General features: G+C 36.2%; 1 protein-coding gene across 1 annotated transcript in view; it reads right to left on the bottom strand.

The window, feature by feature from the left end:
* The window catches only part of NKAIN3 (sodium/potassium transporting ATPase interacting 3), a gene marked incomplete at both ends in the record, with an annotated part of 122067 nt that overhangs the window by 53771 nt on the left and 41802 nt on the right, over window positions 1–26494 (bottom strand). The window contains 2 exons of the mRNA XM_081322162.1: window positions 2801–2881; window positions 8927–9064. Of these exons, the coding sequence (XP_081178288.1) occupies window positions 2801–2881; window positions 8927–9064 (219 nt within the window). The remainder of the gene's footprint in view (window positions 1–2800; window positions 2882–8926; window positions 9065–26494) is intronic.

Genomic DNA, 26494 nt, shown 5'->3' with positions numbered 1-26494 from the left:
ATGTGGAAAATTGCCTTCCCACTTTTTTATCTGAGAAATATTGGTCATTATTTGAGACGATGAAATACCTTGGATTATAAAATCTTACTTGACAAACAACTTTAACTATAAAGACTACATGCAAACACGTGAAATAGAGGTCCCATAAAATTATTTTCATCATCTGATTTCAAAGTCCTCAAGTTAACGCACCATTAAGAGAAGATGGATGAAGACCAGAAAAAGATTCTTTCCATGTTGAAAGCAATACATGAAACCATCCTTTCAGCTTGTGACGAAATAAGATGTTACAGAAAAGAACAAGATATCAGCTTAGATATACAAACCCAAATTCCGACTACAACTAAAGAACTAAAAATGCAGAAGGTAACAGAAGAAATGGAACAATCAAATACTAGGACAGAGGACTCAATTGACCAACAAATACAGTCAATGGAATATCCAGAAAAGGGACTGACAACACTGAAAATGGAAAAGACTTTCTATATAAATCAGAAGAAATTTGAGGAGCAAGAAGAAGAACAGACTGAATGGAAGATAAACATACCAGGACATTTATGGGAATTTGGAATAATAGGAAGACAATTTAAGGAATACAAATGGGCTTGTCCTTCAAAAAAAGGCAACTAAATGGTCTCTCTTATTCCAAACAATATATATAATAATAGAGGGAGACCTATTTAATGATTTAAAAGCGTTGACGTAGAAGGCTAGTTGGCAAAGAAAGAAAGCCAGAATAAGGCTGAAGAAAATTGGGGTTTTGATTTATCAGAGGGGATTTCATATTACTAATTAGAGGGTCAAAGGGAGAAGTTGAGATAAGGGAAATTTTGATCATTAAATTTAAAACATTTGGAAATTAGTTAAAAATAAGGATGCTATTTGTTTAATACTTAAAAATTAAACCCAAAAGAAAAATATATATATTATGAATATGTTTGATTTATTGATTAATTCAGATAATATATATAATGGGTTTTGATTAATTAAAGGAGATACTGTATTATTAATTAGATGATGTAAGATGCAGGGAAATAGATAACTTTTAGGACATAGAACAAGATTATACCCAAATAGGTAAGACCTGTATTTTGAATATTAGATTTCATTATGAATTGAGATAAAGGAAACTTTGGTTACCTAAAACCTGAAAATTATAAATATCAAATATTAAATTTGAATATTGATGGGAAACTAAAAATTGGGAAAAACCAATAACAGGACATTGATTGAATGTAAAGATTGAATATAAAAGTAATTAAGATATGTATAAGCTAAAAATTTATTGATAAATGTAATAATGATGTTTTTATTTAGTTGATATAATAAGAACTATGTTAGCTTAAATATGAGATAGTAGATATTAAGGGGAAAAGAGAGGAAATATTTGAAGTTGTAGTTTGAGATTTGTACTAAAGATTTTTGTATGTTACTGAACTATTGATTAACCCAGCCACCACGTTGCTTTTTAAATACCTAAATGTAAAATTAGAAAATTAATAAAAATATTATTTAAAAAATACACTTGAGTTGTACATGGAAGCCTACTGGCAACCAGTGAAGTTCATAAATGGTTTGGTAGTAACTGGCACACTAGATGAATTTGTGCAAAGGCCTTTTTGACCAGAACTATGAAAGCTTTGGAACCTTGGTGTTAAGACAAATCAGCAAACAACAGGCACATAGAAATAAGCAATGACATTTACCCACCATTTAAAAGATGCAATCAAAATGCTAAAAAGAAAACAAAAAAACTAGAACACCTTCTTGCCAGCAATCATCACCCAGATAAACAGGGATTAACACCAAGATTAATACCAGACAATCAAACATCAAACAACAACCTAATTAAGGAACTATCAAGAAAAAACAAAACTCCCATAAACTAGGTCAGGACAAGCTGTTGTATATAAACAAGAGAGCAAATCCTATTCCCTTCTAGCACAGAAGATGTTACCTAGTATGGTTACAAAATGTCTGCAAGCAAACAACCAAGTACAGATAGCACCAAGGACTCCACAGTTCAACTCTTTGAGCTACATATATTCTCTTCTTTTGGTGTCATAAACAGCCTATCTGCATTTAACATCTTGGCTGCCCCTGCTCTGTGTTCCCATGGGCTTGACTCTAAATCAGTTTAAGAAAAATTAGGTGGGAAAGTCTACAGAAGGAAACTTTGCTTCAATATCTGTATTAAGGCTACATTGTTCTTAAATACTCAGACTTTATGAAAAAGATGGTTGTCAAGAACCTTCTGCTCTAGAAGCTGGCGATTCCTATCATGAGCTACTTTTGGCTGCGGAACAGAGAGGATGACAGAACAGTTAACAAGCTGAAACAACTTCTGGGAGGTAGAGTAAAAACAATAACAATATAGCCTCAATCAATTCCAAAATTAATTATTAAAGTTTTTGCAAAACAGAAAGCCAAACAAAATAATATGAAATATCTGTTTGGAAGAGTTCCATGTTATTGCTATTGTTTGAATTATGACAAGTTAGAAGAAACTAATCATAAAAATAATTATTTGAAGGCTTGGAACAAGTAGGGTTTATCTAATTACTACATAAAGATGCTCTTAGAAATTTATATATGATGTATCTCTTTATGTTAGTGGTTTTCCCCAAAACATGTCATAATGCTATAGCAATTGTGGAAACAGAAATTCAAAAGATCCACAAATGATCCATAATCATTTTTTTCAAAACACAATGAAATATATTTTACAAAATAGTCATCCTGTAATTCTTTTAATTAAGAATCATTGTTCCATTTCATTCAGTCAAAATATGGAACCTACCTTAGATAGACCACCTACTTCCAAATAAAAGCAGATAATGAAAACATTCCATGTGACCCAGAGAGCAGTCCAAATGGAGTACTAAGTAAAGAAAGAAAAACAGATAAAAGATTATGATAAAAATATTATACGCATGGAAGCTGTAAACCAAACATATAAGTACACTTCTGGGAACCACCAAGCAGGGAGTTTCCAGAAAGAATTCTCTACTCTGAAATCTGTACAAGTGCAGCCAACTCTAAATCCAATATTTTTTTCTTTCACTAACTACACTAAATGAAAGTTAGATTATTAATATATTAGTCTATTGATACCAATAAATTGTAACACATTGACCTAACTATGCATTTAATTCTCACGATATATTTCTGCAATGCTTGAAAACAATTATACCACAGCCTTATTTTGCTAAGTCTCTAAGAAATGACCAAAAGCCAAATAAATAAATAAATAAATAAGCCTGTGATCAATAATGTTGTGAATTAAATTTCTCCAAATTATCAATTGATGACCTTCAATTGATGACAACACATGTATGTATGTATCAAAATAAAAAGGAAAGAAAGTAATAGGAACAAAGTATATATATTTGGGGGAAATCACTGGTATCTAGGTATAGCGATGAGAGCAGTGAAATGACGTTTCATGTATTTGTTGTACTAATTTAGCATAAAAATTCAGATTTTTGCAAAATAATGTTATGATGCATACGTCACTTTTCTTCTCTTTCCTCCCTGGTGAACATTTGTGTGTGATATGAATAGAACTTCTTTTCATGTCTTCATTTATAAAATTCATACTATGGAATTCTGATTTCTTTAATCTCATTTAGACCTGCCCTTATCAGATTGTGTGAAACTTTGATTCAAAGGTGCTTCAATCCAATCACCAGGCTGAATGGAATAATTGATTCAATATGTTGATTATGTGGCATCAAATCAGTGTTGATTTTTAGCTATTACATAGATAGATTTTCTCCCTGAATCAAATCCTTTTAAATTTATTGAGGGTTCAGTAGAATTCTATGCATGTACATACAAATTCACTTCTACAAATTGTACGGCAAAATCAAATCAAACCGCACATTCAAATCAGATTCGGATTTGATGACATAGAACCTATGCATCATTTGACGAAGGAATTCTTTTTTGAGTTTTAAAAATTTAATTCAGGCAAGATTTTGCACATTGTGACAAGCCATAATATGTTTTGTTTAATTTTATCTAAATGGGTTTAGCATGTTACATGAAATCAACTGTGGTTTATTCAACAATCACAATTAAGTAAACCATGTCTTAACAAGTTGCAACTAAACCTTAATCTCAATTGGCTATAAATTTTAAACAGAAAATGAGGAAGAGGAAATATTTTCCCTTTCAGTAATACTTCATTCAAAATCTTTCCTCTTATTAACTGCTTTCATTCCACAAGCAAAAAATCCATAACAATGAGCAGAGAGTTGGACTAGAAGACCTCTAATGTCCCTTCCAGCTCTATTCTGATTGATTGATTTACATAAATATCAGTCCTTGTGTGTTATTGCCAAATTTGTTAGGAAAAATGTTTAAAAATCATAACTGATACTTAAAGTTGCTGTTCTATGGAACAGCAACTTAATGGAAAAAGGACTGGTGTGATTGAAGTTTTAAGATGATTAAAAAACATATTCATCTGCACCATCACTCCAGTTGTACAATGTATTGTAAACTTCAGTTATGCATTAAGAATGCCAGGCATAGCTTCAGAAATATAGAAATACTCTCACAATCATCCTTACCTGGTTCAGTTAAATTTGTGGCTGACAAGGGACCAAAGCAACAGGATAGAAAATGGAAGTGATTGGCTCAACATTTACCAAAATCATTTTTCAAAGAGATAATCTGCCTTATCAAACATTCTATGGTATTTTTTTTAGGTCAGATGAAGTTGGCTTTCTTATTGTTTCTTGATATGTAGATTGGCTGAACTCCAAATAATCTGGTTTTACATCTTCTGGGTACTGTGTTTTCACCTTTCTAAAGATTTAGTTTCTTTCCCCAAGAATCACCATCTATCTCTACAGGTTTTTACTATTATACAGATAACTTGGTCGCAAGCCATGTAGGGCCTTAAAGGTAACACCCAGCACTTGGAATTGCTATATAATACATTAGTGTGTATACATACACACACACACATCCATACAGATGTATTTATGTGCAGGTACATGTACACACACAATCACACAATATTATGTTCATGTGAAACTGATGGAAAGATTATAATAGGTTGATAGATTTCACCCTAGTATAGAAATTAATGTCTTATATGAGTCCAGTCTTTTTCTTTTTCAAAACATAATTTTGGCTAATCTTTTTTTATTTTATTTGAACATTAAAAAGTATAATTTCATGTTTAAATAACAAACGTGTCTAGTTTGGGAACTGGCATGTATTTATGAAAGTTGCACTATCCTGGGGTCATGTGATCACAATCTGTAATCTTCCCAACTGGCTTCTGATACTCAAAGTCAATGGTGGAAATCAGGTTCGCTGAACAACTCAAAGATTCACTTAATAACAGCAGTGATTCACTTAACAACTATGGCAATAAAGGTCATAAAATGGGGCAAAACTCACTTAACTACTATCTTACTTAGCAACAGAAATTTTGGGCTCAATTCTGGTTGTAAATCAAGGACTACATGTAATATAAAATAAATCTCAATGTTGGTTTATTAATATTCACATTATTATTTTATTTGCTTTCTCCTTTTAAACAATTCATTAAATGGTCTAAAATGAAAAAAACAAAATATGGAACTAAACAGATTTTAAGGATGGAAATGTTATCTATGGATAATTCAAACATCCACAGATGTTTACAGTTTACACTTTACAGTTATGTAAAGTTAATCACTTTCATAAAAAGTTTCCTTTTTACAAACCTGGGAAACACATGGAAATAAAACCCCAAGTATAAAAAAATACTGTTATTCTGTGTCTGTTAAGATGCCATAGTAGTTTGAGAAATAATAAAAGATGAAAGGTCTCACATCAATACTAATATAAATTTTAAAAGCAATTTTTTTTAAATTCCATAACTGAAATTCCTAAAATAGAAGAGATTGTCTTTATACCTCAAAATCCATTACTAATAAAATTATAGAAACTTCCCAAATGCTGACAGTTCCAGAGGGAGAAACCATAAATATTCAGCCTTTCCAACCAGCTAAAAGTCAGCATAATGTGAAGGAAGATAGGTTTTTACATGGTTGTAGAATTCCTGATTCCTGTAATGTTAAGTTGCAGAAATCCCCAGTGTGTTTACAGTTCCTATACAAAGACTATGCCTATTATTATGTTGTTTTACATAGCTGAAGTAAAACCCCTTGGCATCTTACAGTTATTTATTCTTAGCGGCGACTAACTACCCAGGGAAACAGAGCAACTATAAGATTAATTTTAATCTAATTGGATGTATATTCTTTTGAAACTTGGGGACTAAAAGTGTTCTTTTTCTTATTGGAGACTTTTGTGTTTGTTTGTTTTTTAAAAAAATAAGACTTGAAAAACCACCATATATGTTTTGAACTTAAAAAGCTTAAAATGGCGTCGGTGACATCTTGTGGTGAATTATGTTATTACAATTTGTTATTGCCTAAAAGAGACTTGACTTGAAGCCCAGACTTCAGATAAAATTTGTTTGACCTTGACAGTTACCACCTTTGAAAAAACCAGCTGCAAAGAAGGGATTTCTAAGCGGCTTATCTGGCCTGCTTGAACTATGAATGTAAACTTTTCCAGACTTTCAGAGCTATACTTGGGGAATTGCTTTCCTATTTCTCTGCATGAAAAGCATAAATTATTACACGAGATGATGGAACACCTTGAATTATAAACTCTTACTTGATAAACAATTTCTACTATAAAGACCACCTATAAAACGTGAAATAGATGTCCCATATCCAAAAGACAAAAAAATATTTTTAACGTTTGATTCTAAAGTCTTCAACTTAACATACTATCAAGAGAATATGGATGAAGATCAGGAAAAAATCCTTTCCATGTTGAAATCAATACATGAAACCATCCTTTCAGCTTGTGACAAAATAAGAAGCAACAGAAAGGAACAATGTACTAGCTTAAATATACAAACCCAGATCTTGACTACAAGCAAAGAACTAACAACGCAGAAAACAAAAGGAAAATTGGAACAACTAAACACTAAGACAGAGGACCCAACTGACCAATAGACCCCACCAACTGAAAAATCAGAAAAGGGAGTGACAAGAGTGAAAATGGAAAAGACTTTTTACAAATAAAGAAATCAGAATATATTTGAGGAAAAGGGAGAAGAAGAAGATTGAATGGAAGATCAACCTCTCAGGACAATTGTGGGAAAATGGAGTAATAGGGAGGCGATTTAATAAATACCAATGGGCTTGTCCTTCCAAAAAAACTTCAACCAAATGGTCTTTCTTATTCCAAATAATATATATAAAAATAGAGGGAGAACTATTTGATGATTCAAAGGCATTAACATGAAAGGTTAGCTGGGAAAGGAAGAAAGCCACAGTAAGGCTAAAGAAAATAATGGCTTTGATCTATTTGAGGGGATATTATATTATTAATTAGATGGTTGAATATGGTGGAAAATAGATAACTTTTAGAAAATAGAGTAACATTATAATTAAATAGGTAAGATGTGTAATTAGACTATTAGACTTTGGTACGAAAAGGGAAAAAGGGAGAAGTTGAGATAAGGGAAACCTTTGATCACCTAAACATAAAGTACTTGGAAATCATAAATAATAGTGTTTTCGTGAATATTGATGGGACATTAAAGTTTGGGGGGAAGCAATAAAAGGACTTTGTATTTATTTATTTATTTATTTATTTATTTATTTATTTATTTATTTATTTATTTATTTATTTGATTGATTGATTGATTGATTGATCGATCGATCGATCGATTTATATACCGCCCTTCTCCCGTAGGACTCGGCGGTTCACAAGGTTTTTAAAAACAATACAACAAATTACAAAACTTAAAATCAATTAAAAAGATTATATTGACCTTGAAATAAAACCCCAGTTAAAATACAATTAAAATCCCAATTAATATTCTCAGTCCAGGCCAGAGAGCTCAAAGAGCCAGGTCTTCAGGTCCCGGCGGAATGAGCGAAGGTCAGGGGCAGTCCTAAGCTCTATATAAGGATATTATATAAGAATATTATATAAGGATATTAACTGCAAATGCAATTAAGATATGTATAGGCTAAAAATTATTGATAAATGTAACAAAGGTCTTTCTATTTAGTTGAAAATAAGAATTTTGTTTGTCCAATATGAGATAATAGATATTATTGGAAAGAGAGAGGAAGTATTTGATGTTCTAATATTAGACTTAAACTAAAATTTATGAATATTACTGAACTATTGGTTAACCCAGACAACACCTATAATGGTTTTGACTTATTAGAGGGGATACTGTATTATTAATTAGATGGTTTAACATGGTGGGAAATAGATAATTTTTAGAAAACAGAGCAATACTATAATCAAATAGATAAGATGTGTAACCAAAATATTAGACTTTGCTATGAAAAGGGAAAAAGGGAGAAGTTGAGATAAGGGAAACTTTGGTCACCTAAATATAAAATACTTGGAAATCATAAATAATAGCGTTAATTTGAAGATTGATGGGAAATTAAAGCCTGAAAAAAAAGCAATAACAGGACATTGATTGTGTACAAGGATTAAGTGCAAACGCAATTAAGATATGTATAAGCTAAAAATTACTGATAACTCTAACATTTTTTTTATTTAGTTGATAATAGTAAGAATTGTACTAGCCCAATATGAGATAGCAGAAATTAGTGGAAAAAGAGAGGAAATATTTGATGTTGTAATATGAGATTTATACTAAAGATTGAACTATTGATCAATCTAGTTATCATGTTGCTTGTGAAATACCCAATTGCAAAATGATAAAATCAATAATATTGTAAAAAAAACACCATGATATAAAAAAAACATACTAAAAAGCTGAACATTAAGCAAGTGCTTACAAGTTATACTTTTTATGTAGAAAACAATTGGAAAAAGAACGGTGAATGTACTTATAAAGTGAAAGATTACTTACCAGAACTATATACCGAGGTCTGTATTGGATGGTTCCAAACAAACCCAAAATAACAGCTATTATATTCAGGAAGTTGCCAAGGATGGGAGCCCACTGGAATCCCAGAAAGTCAAAGATTTGTCTCTCCAGTGCAGCTAGCTGTAATTAAAACAAGCCAAATAAATATATCAGAATTAAGCCAGGTTTTCCATCATAGGTAAAGTATTATTGATAAGGGCTGATTCTTTTGAAAAGGACTGATACCCATTTCTTCATCCTTTATTTTTTTATTGCATAAACAAATCAAATTGTTACTAATCATAGCAGCAAAAGTAAATATGGGTCATATCTAAAATCATGTCAGCAGATATCCACTCTTGTTCTCTTCTTTGCATCTGCAAATGTGTGTCACATAATCCTATAGTGCAGATCAGCAGTCCTTTAACAGAAATAACAGAACAACAGAGTTGGAAGGGACCTTAAATCACATGAAGCCAAATGTGAATCCACAGCAAGAGAACCGCTAAAATCAACAATCAGTCACAAAATGTATACTATTGTGCATATGTTACTTGACGTTACTGCACAACAGAAGAAATACAGTTTAAACTACTGACAATATGTCTAATTTTCATATTTCTAACAGGAAACAGAATCTCACATATGACATGCTATACTGAATGGCAATGACTTGCACATATTGACAGCTGACTAAATAAATGAATACTTTAATTTATTTTCATTAGTGTAATTCTGTGGATTTTATGAGTGTTTAAAAGTACTATTCACCTGAGTAGTTTGAATAAGTGGTATACAAGTAAGTTTCAAGAAATATATAATACTGCCTTCATAAAAATATTCTTGTCCTGTATTCCTTCTGATGATTCTATGGAAAAATTAAATCAGTTATAATGTGGTCAGCCAGACAGAATGTACTGGCTGAAACATTCTGGAAACTTATCTTCTCGTGTATGCAGAAGCTTGCTTTACCCTTAGCTACCAATTAGCGCAAATTTTATGTTAAGCATCCCTTAAAGCAGATTTCCCTTCTAGAATAACAGACAATAGAAAAGTAATTAAGTGCCCTTGAAAATATGGGCATCATGGGATAAGAAAAGCTGAATGAAATCCTGATCATTTTCACTACCTGAGCACTGAATTCTGATTTCCTCAAGAAGCTCAAAGTAGGAACAAATCATTTTATATCAGAACAGTAATGTTTACTGTCAGGTATGCTACTATGCTTCCTTTCATTTATTAATTATATTTATTGTTAAATATTACACTTTCTCTTGAAGCTGCCAGGTGGCTTAGATTAGCATTTTCTCATATTTTATTCTGATAATAGCCCAGTAACCCCATAGTTATGTTTGGAATATGAATAATCTTGTTCCAATCATCCATTTCATTTTCATGGCTAAGTGACCCATTCCTATGATAATAACTGCTTCACCATACTTCCGTGTGATCAAAAATTTGCCTTGAAGGATTGCTAGACCCCATAGAACAAATTTGGGAATCCAAGGAATAGAATAGAATAGAATAGAATAGAATAGAATAGAATAGAATAGAATAGAATAGAATAGAATAGAATAGAATAGAATAGAATAGAATAGAATAGAATAGAATAGAATAGAATAGAATAGAATAGAATAGAATTGGAAGGGACCCTGGGGGTCTTCTAGTCCAGCCGTCTGCTCAAGCAGGAGAACCTACACTATCTTGGACAGGTGATTGTCTAGTCCAGGGGTAGGCAACCTCGGCTCTTTTATGACTCATGGACTTCAACTCCCAGAATTCCTGAGTCACTCAGGAATTCTGGGAGTTGAAGTCCATGAGTCATAAAAGAGCCGAGGTTGCCTACCCCTGGTCTAGTCTTTTCTTAAAAATCTCCAGTAATGGAGCACCACGATTTCTAGGGATAAGCTGTTCCACTGGTTGATTGTCCTCACTATCAGGAAGTTTCTCCTGAATTCCAGGTGGCTTCTCCTTGATCAGTTTCCAACCATTGTTTCTCGTTCTTCCCTCTGATGCTCTGGTGAACAACCTGACCCCTTCTACCTTGTGGCAGTCCCTCAGATATTGGAATACTGTTATCATGTCTCCCCTATTTCTTCTTTTTTTAAGAATATCCAAGCCCAAGTCCCGCAGCCTTTCTTCATATGTTTTAGCCTCCAGGCCTTTAATCATCTTAGTTTCTCTTCTCTGAATTTTTTCCAAACTCTCGACATCTTCTTTGTTATATGGTGACCAAAATTGGCTGCAATATTCCAGGTGTGGTCTTACTAGGGCTTTGTAAAGTGGTACTAGTGCTTTGTGTGATCTTGATCCTATACCTCTGTTTATACAACTCAGGATTGTATTAGCTTTTTTGCTTGCTGCTGCACATTTCTGGCTCATAGTCAAGTGATCATCCACTAGGACTCCAAGGTCCCTCTCACAGTTACTGTTTTTAAGCAAGGTCTCACCCAATCTGTAATTTTCCTGCCTAAGTTTAAGACTTTGCTTTTCTCCACATTGAAACTCATTTTGTTGGATAGGGCCCATTGTTCAAGTTTGTCAGATCTTTTTGGATCCTGAGTTTGTCTTCTGGGGTGTTGGCTACTCCTGACAGCTTGGCGTCATCTCCAAATTTGATGAGTTTCCCTTCAATTCTTTCATCTAAGTCATTAATGAAGATATTGAAGAATACTGGGACTAAGACAGAACCTTGTGGTACTCCACTGCTTACTTCTCGTCATGTGGAATGTAGTGCCATTGAGGACTACTCATTGAATATGGTTTGTCAGCCAGCTACAGATCCATCTGGTGCTGATGTTGTCTATTCCACCTTTTTCTAGCTTGTCAATTTGTAGGTTGTGGTCTACTTTGTCAAATGCCTTACTGAAATCTAAGTATACTATGTCCACTGCATTTCATTGGTCTACTGGTTTAGTCACTTTATTGAAAAATGAGATAAGATTGATTTGGCATGATCTGTTTTTAACAAACCCGTGCTGGCTTCTAGTTATGACTTTGTTTGCTTCTAGTTGTTAGCAGATCTGTTTTTTGATTATCATTTCTAGGATCTTCCCAGGTATTGATGTTAAACTGATTGGTCTGTAGTTTCCTGAGAATCCACATTCACAGCATATCTTCATCCTTCCTTCTCAGTTTTTCCCGATTTGTTAATTTTCTATCAAGATATATTTCCACAAATGTTATAACATATTGATAAGGTATGACTGAAAAGACTTAACTTTCATGTATCTGGATTTTCCATTAATAATTATGTAACCTTTGTCTACTGAAAGCAGTACCTAAAGTACTGCTATCTCATGTTTTTTTTTTCTAGAAAGAAACTTGATTATCATTAGAGAGTCTGTCATCTCTTCAGCAGCCTGAAGCTTCCTGCTTGAAATAATGAACTGTCCCAAAGGAAGATTGTCATGAGGACTTTTCTGTATGGAAGTCTTTCAAGTATGAAGAATCAGAGACATCCAAGGAGGCTACTGAATCAGAGATATAAGTCATGCAAGAAGAGCAAGTCCTCCAAAAAGAGAAGTCACCTTCTGGTTGGTGATTCAATTATAAAGGATGTAAATTTAGGAAAGGATACAGAGGTTTTGAAAGAGGTCAAGTGTCTTCCAGGTGCTACTGCCAGTAGAGACAAGAAGAGTATTTTTAAGATAGTCAAAAAATGCCAGCAAGGACTGTGATGTGGATGCTATTGTATATCTTGGCACTAATGATCTGTCCCAAAAAGATGTACTCTTTGTGCAGAATGATTTCCAGAGCTTGGGGCAGGAACCTAACAGGATAGGCTGTAGGCTTACTTTCTGAGAGCTTTTACCAGTGAATTGAATTGAACTGAATTTATTAAATTTGTATGCCACCCTTCTCCCTAAGGACTCAGGGTGGCTCACAACAATAAAAAGTTAAAAAACATAAAATACAAAATTTAAAAGAAGAATTAAACGATAAATGTAATAAATACATAACAATTAACCCAATAAAACCAAATGTAAAACTATAGTCAGTCCAGGCCCGATTGTTGGAACATCCATGTCTTCAGGTCACGGCGGAAGGACCATCCGCAGCTCCGGAGGCAACTCATTCCAGAGGTTCGGCGCGCCCACAGAGAAGGCTCTCCCCCTGGGGGTCGCCAGCCTGAGGAGGTCAACTCTGTGGGAGTGAACCAGGCAATGGGAGGTTGACAATGGCAGCAGGTAGTCTCGCAAGTGTATAAGGAACAAAATGGAAAGGCCAGTGTATAGCTATGCAGGAAGCACATCACAATAGTAATGGGGGACTTTAATTACCTTGACATCAACTGGAAGACAAACTCTGCACCAAGTGGAAGATCAAACAGATTTCTGACAGAAAACTTTGTCTGCCAAAAAGTAGAGAAGGGAACTAGGGGATCAGCCATATCAGACCTAATTCTCACTAACAGAGATGAAATGATAGAAGGTGTTGAAACCACAGGAACATTGGAGGGGGGAGTGATCATGTAATATTGGAATTCAACATTATGCAAGCACAAGCAATAGAACACAGTCAAACTAGAGTCTTGGACTTTAAGAGAGCTAATTTCAATAAACTTAGAGAGAATTTAGGAAGCATTCCATGGATGAGAATCCTCAAGGGGAAAACAACTCAAGAAGCTTAGGAAATTTTGAAAAGTGAGATTATAAAAGGCCAGTCTAGCACAATACCAACAAAGAAGAAAAATAACAGCTCTCAAAAGAAACAATCATGGCTGCATATAGAACTTTCTGATAAATTGAAAGACAAAAAGGACAAGTATAAAAAGTGGAAAGAGGGGCACATATCTAAGGCAGAATATCAGCAAATAGCCTGACCCTGCAAAGATGAAGTAAGGAAAGCTAAGTCTCAAAATGAACTAAGGCTTGTGACAAAAGTCAAAAATAACAAAAAAAGCTTCTTTCAATATGTAAAAACAAGGAAAAAGTTAAGGAAATGATTGGTCCATTAGTGGGAGAAGGTGGCAAGAAGGTGACAAGCAACAGGGAGAAAGCAGAACTATTTAACTCATTTTTTGCATCTGTCTTTACACAAAGGGAAAAAAACAGTCCAACCTACCAAAACCAGTGCCATAAAAAACAGAATAGAAACGCAAGTTAAGATAGGCAAGAAAATGGTAAGTGAGCACCTGTCCAGCCTAGACGAGTTCAAATCACCAGGACCAGATGGATTACACCCCAAGGTTCTCAAGGAACTGGCAGACGTGATCTCAGAACCATTGAACTATATTTTTCAAAGATCCTGGAGCACTGGGGAACTACCAGGGGACTGGAAGAGAGCTGATGTAGTTCCCATATTCAAAAAAGGGAAAAAAATAGATCCAGGAAACTACAGACCTATCAGCCTGACATCAATACCTGGGAAGCTTCGGGAAAAGATAATCAAACAACAAATCAGCGAACACATTGATGCGAACAAAGTTATCACTAAAAGCCAACATGGGTTTGTCAAAAACAGATCATGCCAGACAAACCTTATTGCATTCTTTGACCAAGTGACAAAACTAGTGGACCAGAGGAATGCTGTAGATATAATTTACTTGGACTTCAGCAAGGCATTTGATAAAGTAGATCACAACCTACTACTTGATAAGATAGAAAAATGTGGGTTAGACAGCATCACCACCAGATGGATTCGTAGCTGGCTGACAGGCCGTACTCAGCATGTGGTCCTCAATGGAACTGCATCTACATGGAAGGAAGTGTGTAGTGGGGTGCCCCAGGGCTCTGTTCTGGGCCCAGTGCTCTTCAACATCTTCATCAACGATTTGGATGAGGGGATAGATGGGGAACTCATCAAATTTGCAGATGACACCAAGCTGGCAGGAATAGCCAATACTCCAGAAGATAGGCTTCAAATACAGGAGGATCTGGACAGACTCAAACACTGGGCACTATCTAACAAAATGAAATTCAATTTTGAAAAAAGTAAGGTTCTACATTTAGGCAGGAAAAACCAAATGCACAGGTATAGTATAGGTGGTACCTTGCTCGATAGTAGTAACTGTGAGAGAGATCTCGGAGTCCTAGTGGACAATCACTTAAATATGAGCCAACACAGTGCTAGGCTGCATTAACAGAGGGATAGAATCAAGATCACGTGAAGTACTAATACCACTTTACAATGCCTTGGTAAGGCCACACCTGGAATACTGCATCCAGTTTTGGTCACCACGATGTAAAAAAGATGTCGAGACTCTAGAAAGAGTACAGAGAAGAGCAACAAAGATGATTGGGGGACTGAAGGCTAAAACATATAGGGAACGGTTGCTGGAATTGGGTTGTTGTTGTTGTTAGTTGCGAAGTCGTGTCCGACCCATCGCGACCCTATGGACAATGTTCCTCCAGGCCTTCCTGTCCTCTACCATCTTCTGGAGTCCAGTTAAGCTCACGCCTACTGCTTCAGTGACTCCATCCAGCCACCTCATTCTCTGTCGTCCCCTTCTTCTATTGCCCTCAATCTTTCCCAGCATTAGGCTCTTCTCCAGTGAGTCCTTCCTCCTCATTAGGTGGCCAAAGTATTTGAGTTTTAGCTTCAGGATCTGGCCTTCCAAAGAGCAGTCAGGGTTGATCTCCTCTAGGACTGACCGGTTTGATCGCCTTGCAGTCCAAGGGACTCGCAGGAGTCTTCTCCAGCACCAGAGTTCAAAGGCCTCAATTCTTTTGCGCTCAGCCTTTCTTATGGTCCAACTTTCACTGCCATACATTGCAACTGGGAAGACCATAGCCTTGACTATACGCACTTTTGTTGACAGGGTGATGTCTCTGCTTTTTAGTGTGCTGTCTAGATTTGCCATGGCTTTCCTCCCTAGGAGCAAGCGTCTTTTAATTTCTTGACTACAGTCCCCATCTGCAGTGATCTTGGAGCCCAGGAAAATAAAATCTGTCACTACCTCCATTTCTTCCCCATCTATTTGCCAGGAATTAAGAGGGCCGGATGCCATGATCTTAGTTTTCTTAATGTTTAGTTTCAACCCAACTTTTGCACTCTCCTTCTTCACTCGCAACAAGAGACTCTTCAGTTCCTCTTCACTTTCTGCCATTAGAGTGGTATCATCTGCATATCTTAGGTTGTTGATATTTCTTCCAGCAATCTTAATTCCAACTTTTGATTCATCTAGCCCTGCCTTTCTCATGATGTGCTCTGCATATAAGTTAAATAGGCAAGGCGACAGTATACAGCCTTGCCGGACTCCTTTCCCAATTTTGAACCAATCAGTGGTTCCGTGTCCAGTTCTCACTGTTGCTTCTTGGCCCGCATATAGGTTTCTCAAGAGACAAATAAGATGTTCTGGTACTCCCATCTCTTTAAGAACTTGCCACAGTTTGTTATGATCCACACAATCAAAGGCTTTAGCATAGTCAATGAAGCAGAAGTAGATGTTTTTCTGGAACTCTCTAGCTTTTTCCATGATCCAGCGTATGTTGGCAATTTGATCTCTAGTTCCTCTGCCTCTTCGAAATCCTGCCTGTACTTCTGGTAGTTCTCGATCCACATACTGCTGGAGTCTAGCTTGTAGGATTTTAAGCATAACTTTACTAGCATGAGAAATGAGTGCAATGGTGCGATAGTTTGAACATTCTTTGGCACTGCCTTTCTTTGGAATTGGAATGTAAACTGATCTTTTCCAATCCTGTGGCCACTGTTGAGTTTTCCAAATTTGCTGGCAAATTGAGTGTAGCACTTTTACTGCATCGTCTTTTAAGATTTTGAATAGCTCAGCTGGAATACTGTCACCTCCACTAGCTTTGTTGTTGCTCAGCTTTTCTAAGGCCCACTTCACTTCACATTCTAGGATGTCTGGCTCGAGGTCAGTGACCACCTCATTGTGATTATCAGGGACGTTAAGCTCATTCTTGTATAGTTCTTCTGTGTAATTTTGCCATCTCTTCTTAATCTCTTCTGCCTCTGTTAGGTCCCTGCCATTTTGGTCCTTTATCATGCCCATTTTTGCATTGAACGTTCCCTTCATCTCTCCAATTTTCTTGAAAAGATCTCTGGTCCTCCCTATTCTATTGTTTTCTTCTATTTCTTTGCACTGTTCATTTAAGAAGTCATTCTTATCTCTTCTAGCTATTCTCTGGAATTCTGCATTCAATTGGGCGTATCTTTCTTTTTCTCCCTTGCCTTTTGCTTCCCTCCTTTCCTCAGCTATTTGCAAAGCTTCCTCAGACAGCCATTTTGCTTTCTTGCATTTCTTTTTCTTTGGGATGGTTTTGGTTGCTACCTCTTGTACAATGTTGCGAACCTCTGTCCATAGTTCTTCAGGCACCCTGTCTATCAGATCTAATTCCTTAAATCTATTTGTCACCTCTACTGTATATTCAACAGGGATATGATTTAATTCATACCTGACTGGCCTAGTGCTTTTCCCTACTTTCTTCAGTTTAAGCTTAAACTTTGCAACAAGAAGCTCATGGTCTGAGCCACAGTCAGCTCCTGGTCTTGTTTTTATTGACTGTATAGAGCTTCTCCATCTTTGGCTGCAGAGTACATAGTCAATCTGATTTCTGTGTTGACCGTCTGGTGATGTCCATGTGTAGAGCCGTCTCTTGGGTTGTAGGAAAAGGGTGTTTGCTATGACCATCGTATTCTCTTGACAAAATTCTATCAGCCTGTGCCCTGCTTCATTTTGTACTCCAAGGCCAAACTTGCCTGTTATTCCGGTTATCTTTTGGCTTCCTACTTTAGCATTCCAATCCCCCATGATGATAAGGACATCATTTTTTGGTGTTAGTTCTATAAGGTGCTGTAGGGCTTCATAGAACCGGTCAATTTCATCCTCTTCAGCACCGGTGGTTGGGGCATAGACTTGGACTACTGTGATATTGAATGGTTTGCCTTGGATTCGAACTGAGATCATTTGGAATTGGGTATGTGTAGTTTAATGAAGAGAAGGGTGAAGGGTGACATGATAGCAGTGTTATCTCAGGGGCTGCCACAAAGAAGAGGGAGTCAAGCTATTCTCCAAAGCACCTGAAAGCAGGACAAGAAGCAATGGATGGAAACTAGTCAAGCAGAGAAGCAACCTAGAACTAAGGAGAAACTTCCTGACAGTTAGAACAACTAACCAGTGGAACAACCTGCCTCCAGAAGTGGTGAATGCTCCAACACTGGAAGTTTTTAAGAAGAGACTGGAGAGCCATTTGTCTGAAATGGTATAGGGTTTCCTGCCTTAGCAGGGGGTTGGACTAGATGACCTCCAAGGTCCCTTCCAACTTTATTATTATTATTGTTATTGTTATTGTTGTTGTTGTTGTTGTTGTTGTTGTTGTTGTTATTATTATTATTATTATTATTATTATTATTATTATTATTATTATTATTATTATTATTATTATAAAACACTGTAGCACTGAGGAAATAGTGAATTATCAAGCTTTAGTAATGAAAGAAAAATTATAATGTTCTTTTCCTAAGGCAGCACATTTTGAATCAGCCCTATGCCCTGACATATAAGTGAATGCCTTGGTATGAGCTTCTTCACAAAATAGCCACAAAAGTTTATGTTTGCAGAATAATTGGACTCATAAATGTTTTGGAAGAGTATAAAGAGTATAAAGCAGTTGTGGATATGAAGTTATGTAGATTGCTTATATTGGATGCTTTTGTTAGCTAGTCCAGTATTCTTTTGCCACAGTGATCCATGGCAAAACCACAAATAAGATATACCTGCTATCTCTCCAATAACTGCTATCTAGAAAAATATTAAATGATAAATTGGATTAAAACATCCTTCTCTAATAACCGAATACCTTTTAATTTTTTTAAAAAAATGTCTGTACAGTGAATAATTACAAATCATTTCTGCAATCTCTTTAAATATTCAGGTATGGCAAGAGCTAATTAACTATGATGACAACTGCACAAAGTGAAAATCTGTTTCTAACAAAAATACTCTGTGAATTAACTTGAAGATACTTAATCTGAATAAAAAAATAATTAAGAACCAGCAGTTACAAATGGTACCATCTCAAAAGCTTTTTTAAAAATGCATGTCATCTGAAAACGTCAGACTGAAATTGGAAATTAGGTGTAATTGGTGGCCATGGATTGAAAGCCTTTTTCTTATACTTCAGTAATTAACACTCTACTAGTGCGTTTAACCATATAGAAATTGTAAGGTTTTAAATTGATACCTTGATTGAGTCAACTAAAACAGGTAAATACAGTGGAATTTGATGCAACATTTTTTTAATGGAATCAGACGCAGGGCAGAGCTGAAAAGCTAAAAGGCATTTCTTGTCTGAATGTCATGTTCAAAAGTATTTCTTTGAAACAAGCAGGTAGGATGGACTTCAATACTTATTTCCCTGACTTCTAGGAAAAATGTTCATAACTTTAGGACATGTATAATTACGATCAACAGTACCGTATGTAGCCCTTGAGTTAAAAATGCCAGTCCCCAAAACTTTTTCTCAGTGAGGAACACAATGTGGAATTACATTTTTCTGTTCAAATTTTTTTAAAGAAAAGCAGAGTAAAAAAGCTGAGTTTTTCAAAACTCCTTCATTTTTTAAAAAAAACAACTTATAAATTATTTTGGTACAAATTCCTGCTTAAGGAATTGCATGGTTACCTGGAAAACTGAACTGGGTGATTCTATCATTCCTAATTCTTAAGTAATGGTAGGAGCAATTTACATCTTTTGCAATCCCAGAATCCAATGGGACAAGCTGCTATATACTGTAAGAGTATTGCAAACTACAGGTAACCCTTGACTTACAACAGTTTGTTTAGTGACTGTTCAAAGTTACAATGGCACTGGGCTAATCTCAGTGATATACGTAGTCATTAATATAAAAAAATGTAAATCTAGGCCACAAGCCTCTTGTGTATTATGAAAATTCTTACATCAGGAATGAAGTAATGATTGTCTGAGGATCATTCAAGCATATTTATATTGACTAAATAATTTTTAAAATGGCATATTAATCAGCAATCTAGCAAATTAGGCAGAAATTAGGTGTCCAGTTCAGCCCTTCTACCCTATTGAGCCTCCGTGCTATCAGTCCCCTCTACTACAAAGATCCTGCAGGAGAAGGGCAGTGTGGACAACCGTGGGATCTGGCAGGGTGAGATCTGTGAACCATAAACCCAAAGCTTTCGCTGTGTCCCTGCACAACAGATACAGTGCCCTTTCTGACCTTAATAAGGACATTAAGGAGACAGGTAAAGGTATCTGTGATAATAACTCAAATAAGCAGGGGATCCTGCTCCAAGATGAAAAACTTGTTTTCGACAGGGAGAAGTGTGAATCTGGTATTACACACCAGTCATGCAAGAACAGAAAGGCATCCAAAAAGAGAAGCCACCTTCTGGTTGGTGATTCAATTATAAGGGATGTAAATTTAGGAAAGGACACAGAGGTTTTGAAAGAGGTCAGGTGTCTTCCAGGTGCTACTGCCAGTAGGGACAAGAAGCGTATTTCCAAAATAATCAAGAATGCCAGCAAGGACTGTGATGTGGAGGCTATTGTACATCTTGGCACTAATGATCTGTCCCAAAAAGATGTACTCTCTGTGCAGAATGATTTCCAGAGCTTGGGGCAGGAACTTAGCAGAATAGGCTGTAGGCTTACTTTTTCAGAGGTTTTACCAGTGTATAAGGAGCAAAATGGAAAAGGCCAGCATATAGCAGAATTTAATATGTGGCTAAAGGAGTAGTGTAAAGGAGAAGGCTTTGGTTATATTAGTCATGATGTCTGTAGCTGGTCCAATGAAAAAATGTATAAAAGAGATGGTCTGCATCCATCCAAGAAAGGGACTGAGTTACTTGGCAATAAAATCACAGCTTTTTTGGAGGAACATTTAAACTAAATAATGGGGATAGTGAGTTAATTGATACAGTACATCACTGTCCCCGGCAATCTAAGAAAATAGGGGAAGCCAGGCACCACACAAGTTATGCAGCAAGTAAACACAGCGTCAGTCATAAAGGACTCAAATGTCTATACACTAATGCACAGATTATGAACAGTAAGCAGGGTGAACTAGAAATTCAGGTAAATGAAGGTGGATATGATATTGTTGCCATTACGGAAACATGGTGGGACGAAACCTAGAAATGGAACACACAGCTAGAGGGATTTAAACTATTTAAAAGAAACAGACTAAACAAAAGAGGAGGAGGAGTTGCTCTCTATATAAGAAATAACTTTATCTCTACAGAAATAGAGCACAACAATGACGAAAACTGTAAACCTGAAAGCATTTGGGTCAATATAAAAGGGGGGAAAAATGACATTGCCATAGGTGTATACTATAGGCCGCCCAACCAAGCAGAGGAAATAGATGAACTTTTTGCTAGTCAGCTAACTAAGGTATGTAAGAAGCACATCACAATAGTAATGGGGGACTTTAATTACCCTGATATCAACTGGGAGACAAACTCTGCACCAAGTGGAAGATCAAACAAATTCCTGTCAAACCTAGGAGACAACTTTCTCTCCCAAAAGTAGAGAAGGGAACTAGGGGATTAGCCATATTGGATTTAATTCTCACTAACAGAGATGAAATGATAGAAGGTGTCGAAGCCATAGGAACCTTGGGGGGAAGTGATCATGCAATATTGGAATTCAACATTCTGGAGGCACAAGCAATAGAACACAGCCAAACTAGAATCTTGGACTTTAAAAGAGCTAATTTCAATAAACTTAGAGAGACCATGGGAAGAATTCCATGGATGAGAATCCTAAAGGGGAAAACAACTCAAGAAGCTTGGGAAATTTTGAAAAGTGAGATAATAAAGGCCCAGTCTAGTACAATACCAACAAAGAAGAAAAATAACAGCTCTCAAAAGAAACCAGCATGGCTGCATAAAGAACTCTCTGATAAATTGAAAGATAAAAAGGACAAGTATAAGAATTGGAAAGAGGGGCACGTAACTAAGTCAGAATATCAGCAAATAGCCCGTGCCTGCAAAGATGAAGTGAGGAAAGCTAAGGCTTAAAATGAACTAAGGCTTGCGACCAAAGTCAAAAATAACAAAAAAAGCTTCTTTCAACATATAAAAAACAAGAAAAAAGTTAAGGAAATGATTGGTCCATTAGTGGGGGAAAGTGGCAAGAAGGTGACAAGCAATAGGGAGAAAGCAGAACTATTTAATTCATTTTTTGCATCTGTCTTTACACAAAAGGAAAAAACAGTCCAACCTACCCAAACCAGTGCCATAAAAAACAGAATAGAAACGCAAGTTAAGATAGGCAAGAAAATGGTAAGTGAGCACCTATCCAGCCTAGACGAGTTCAAATCACCAGGACCAGATGGATTATACCCCAAGGTTCTCAAGGAACTGGCAGACGTGATCTCAGAACCACTGAACTATATTTTTCAAAGATCCTGGAGCACTGGGGAACTACCAGAGGACTGGAAGAGAGCTGATGTAGTTCCCATCTTCAAAAAAGGGGAAAAAATAGATCCAGGAAACTACAGACCTATCAGCCTGACCTCAATACCTGGGAAGATTCTGGAAAAGATAATCAAACAACAAATCAGCGAACACATTGATGCAAACAAAGTCATCACTAAAAGTCAACATGGGTTTGTCAAAAACAGATCATGCCAGACAAATCTTATTACATTCTTTGACCAAGTGACAAAATTAGTGGACCAGAGGAACGCTGTAGATATAATTTACTTGGACTTCAGTAAGGCATTTGATAAAGTAGATCACAACCTACTACTTGATAAGATAGAAAAATGTGGGTTAGATAGCATTACCACCAGATGGATTCGTAGCTGGCTGACAGGCCGTACTCAGCGTGTGGTCCTCAATGGAACCGCATCTACATGGAAGGAAGTGTGTAGTGGGGTGCCCCAGGGCTCTGTTCTGGGCCCAGTGCTCTTCAATATCTTCATTAATGATTTGGATGAGGGGATAGATGGGGAACTCATCAAACTTGCAGACGACACCAAGCTGGCAGGAATAGCCAATACTCCAGAAGATAGGCTTAAGATACAGAAGGATCTGGACAGACTCGAACACTGGGCACTATCTAACAAAATGAAATTCAGTGGTGAAAAAAGTAAGGTTCTACATTTAGGCAGGAAAAATCAAATGCATAGGTATAGTATAGGTGGTACCTTGCTCAATAGTAGTAACTGTGAGAGGGATCTCGGAGTCTTAGTAGACAATCACTTCAATATGAGCCAGCAATGTGCTGCAGCTGCCAAAAAAGCCAACACAGTGCTAGGCTGCATTAACAGAGGGATAGAATCAAGATCAAGTGAAGTACTAATACCACTTTACAATGCTTTGGTAAGGCCACACCTGGAATACTGCAACCAGTTTTGGTCACCACGATGTAAAAAAGATGTCGAGACTCTAGAAAGGGTACAGAGAAGAGCAACCAAGATGATTAGGGGGCTGGAGGCTAAAACATATAGGGAACGGTTGCTGGAATTGGGTATGTGTAGTTTAATGAAGAGAAGGGTGAGGGGTGACATGATAGCAGTGTTCCAATATCTCAGGGGCTACCACAAAGAAGAGGGAGTCAAGCTATTCTCCAAAGCACCTGAAAGCAGGACAAGAAGCAACGGATGGAAACTAGTCAAGCAGAGAAGCAACCTAGAACTAACGAGAAACTTCCTGAAAGTTAGAACAATTAACCAGTGGAACAACCTGCCTCCAGAGGTGGTGAATGCTCCAACACTGGAGGTTTTTAAGAAGAGACTGGACAGCCATTTGCCTGAAATGGTATAGGGTTTCCTGCCTGAGCAGGGGGTTGGACTAGATGACCTCCAAGGTCCCTTCCAACTTTATATTATTATTTTTATTATTATTAAATCTGTAAGCTAGCTATATTTTTTATTTATTTATTTTTAATTTTTAATTCCATTTATATCCCGCCCTTCTCCGAAGACTCAGGGCGGCTTAGAAGCTTAGCAGTATGAGATGAATAGTAGTGCCAAAATGGCAAGATGACATGTTACAAATTGATCTTATGTTGGTAAGCTAGTAATCAAAATTGTTGCTCTTCTATTCTATTCTCTTCTATTCATTCTGTAATTTTAAATTAAAATGAATGAAAATTCACATTACTGCACTTGCAGGAAAACTCTACTTTTCATAGCTCCAAAACAAAGACATCTGCCATCTTTACTCAAATGACTGGTTAAATTTTTCTTCTTTTGCAACTATACTTCAATTTTCTTACCCTGTGTTGATGGAATCAATATGTTATATTGCATATTCCCTTTGTAATAATGGTGATACATGACATTACTCATTGGAAGGTGTAGGAAGGACCATTTACACTGATTTTTAAAAAAACAACATCAGGGGAACAATTAGGAAAATTAGCAAGACAGGCTTATGATTGCCTAACCTCTAGGAAAAAAGCGAACCAGGAATCACTATCATCCTGTAGTGCAGGGGTGTCAAACTGCCGGCCCGCAGGCTGAATGCATCATGCTGAAACTGCGCCCACCCCATTGCTGGCAATGGGAAAAAAGTCGTGATATGTCACAACATGCCACGTGATGTTGAGAGTTTGACACCCCTGCTGTAGTGATTCACTTTTAGCAGCACCACTTTTAAAAGTGCTTTAATAATGGCTGTTTCCTCTCTTTGGGAAACCACGTGCAGTGATAGCAAACAAAGCATACCGTCTTGCAGCTGTTATATCCCTCTGAGGATAGAAGGCTATAGAGAGAGCTTCCAACCATTTCTCTTTTTAGACAAAAGCCATCCATATTTGGCAACTTTTAATGACACAGGGAAAAACAACATTTCAATGCACTGCTATTACACTCAGTGGGCTAGACAACTAGCCTTTCCATCAATCCACTTGTCTGATTCTACAATTAATTAGGATGGTCTAATTCCACACCTGTTAGGAGGCAAAGATGCCATGGAGTCAGAACGATTGCACATCTGCAAGGCTATAAAGCTTGCAGAGAACTGACAGCTATCACCGTTTTTCGTTTCAGCCAACTATCACCCAATGAGAACTTAGTTGCCAGCCAGTAGTAATAAGTGTCTTATTCACAACAAAAATGCATTGCTGGCTTTTATGTGGTTAACATTGTCATGATTCCTTCTTTTACTAGCATAATAGCTAATCCTTATTTAGGCCCTGTGGATTATTTAAGATGTTAAATTTTATATGATTGATAGAATGAAATAATGGCATAATTGAAAGACAGAAAAGTGTTGTGATATTAGCATATTTTCTACATTAAAGAAACCATGTTACATAGGCAGCACAAAATTTTATACTCAGTAGATTTCACATCATTTTATCTATTGATTTTACATACTTCTCAACTGATTTTGTGCAATAAAAGATATTCAGAGTGAAAATAAACAAAGGAAATTAATGCTATCTTCTACTGAACAATAAAATAAGTTGGCTTTTTAAAAAGACAAGCATTAGGGGACAAGGGACAGTCCTGTCTGTCTGTCTGTCTGTCTGTCTGCCTGCCTGCCTGCCTACCTATCTCTTGATTGAAATAGTATATTTTATAATGTTGAGTGCCAACCACAAGCTAGAACTCATGTCTCATGAATTTTGAACATTGCTGCATAGAACCTGATAGTTCTGTATGTTGAAACAGGGTTAATGTCTGAAAGCAACAAGAAGGTGTAATATTGCTGAAGCACCATGCATATTTATGTAGCAATGAAAGGAAGAGACTAATATGTCTGTGTAGTATTAGCAATGATGAAATGCATGCAATGTTTTTAAAAGCCAACTTATTCTATTTGTTCAGTAAAAGATCAAAGCTAAACCTAATATTAATGTCCTTTGTTGTTTCTATGTATCCAGAAGCAAAAGGAAATTGCTGCTTCAAGTAGAGACCTTTCAAATTATTTTCAAGGACAGCTAAGGGAAGGACAGGCGACATGACATTATGCCAGGTAAACCCCCTTCTGGGTTTAGGAAACTTTAGTTTAGTTAGCTTACATATTAAGTAAAGTATACTCTGGTCAATCAAAGAGGCCTGCAACTTCTCTCACAATTTAATTCAGGATATGGAATCAAATGTTTTGAGGGAAGAACATTTTTAAGTGAAGTTCTGGAATACAAGCCCCTACTGATGGTGGATCAGCCTTGCCACCTTTCTACATAAATGTTTCCATTGTTCTTCATGTTAGGATGTTAGTTTTTCTTTATTTTTCTTTAATATTTGAATTTGAATTTGTTTTTTTCTAAAACTTAAATCCTTTAGTCCATGTCTTACATTTGAAATGGAAAAAACAACTTCTGGACATCATTTCAGGCATTTTAAGAATGTCATCACATCCATTTTCAGCTAGTATATCTCAAGGCTAAACACCTCAGTTCTTTTAATTTCTCAATAGAATTTAGGTTCTAATCCCGATCACCCTAACTGCCCTTCACTGAACCTGTCCCAATTTTTCTTTGCCTTAAAATATGCTGCCTAGAATTAGACATAATACTCATTGTAATATTGAACCAAGGTGTCTACAGTTCAGTCTTATTATGATCTGTCTAGAAGTCCATAGGTATGATGTCAAATTGAAGGGTCAGTAGTTTGCCTTATTTTACATTTTCCCATTTTGAAGGTAGTGAAAACATTTCTTCTCCTCCAAACA

This window comes from Vipera berus, assembly GCF_964194415.1.
Source record: "Vipera berus genome assembly, chromosome: 3".
In the NCBI taxonomy this organism is placed as follows: Eukaryota; Metazoa; Chordata; class Lepidosauria; order Squamata; family Viperidae; genus Vipera; species Vipera berus.
This window is presented reverse-complemented; position numbering and strand designations above follow the sequence as displayed.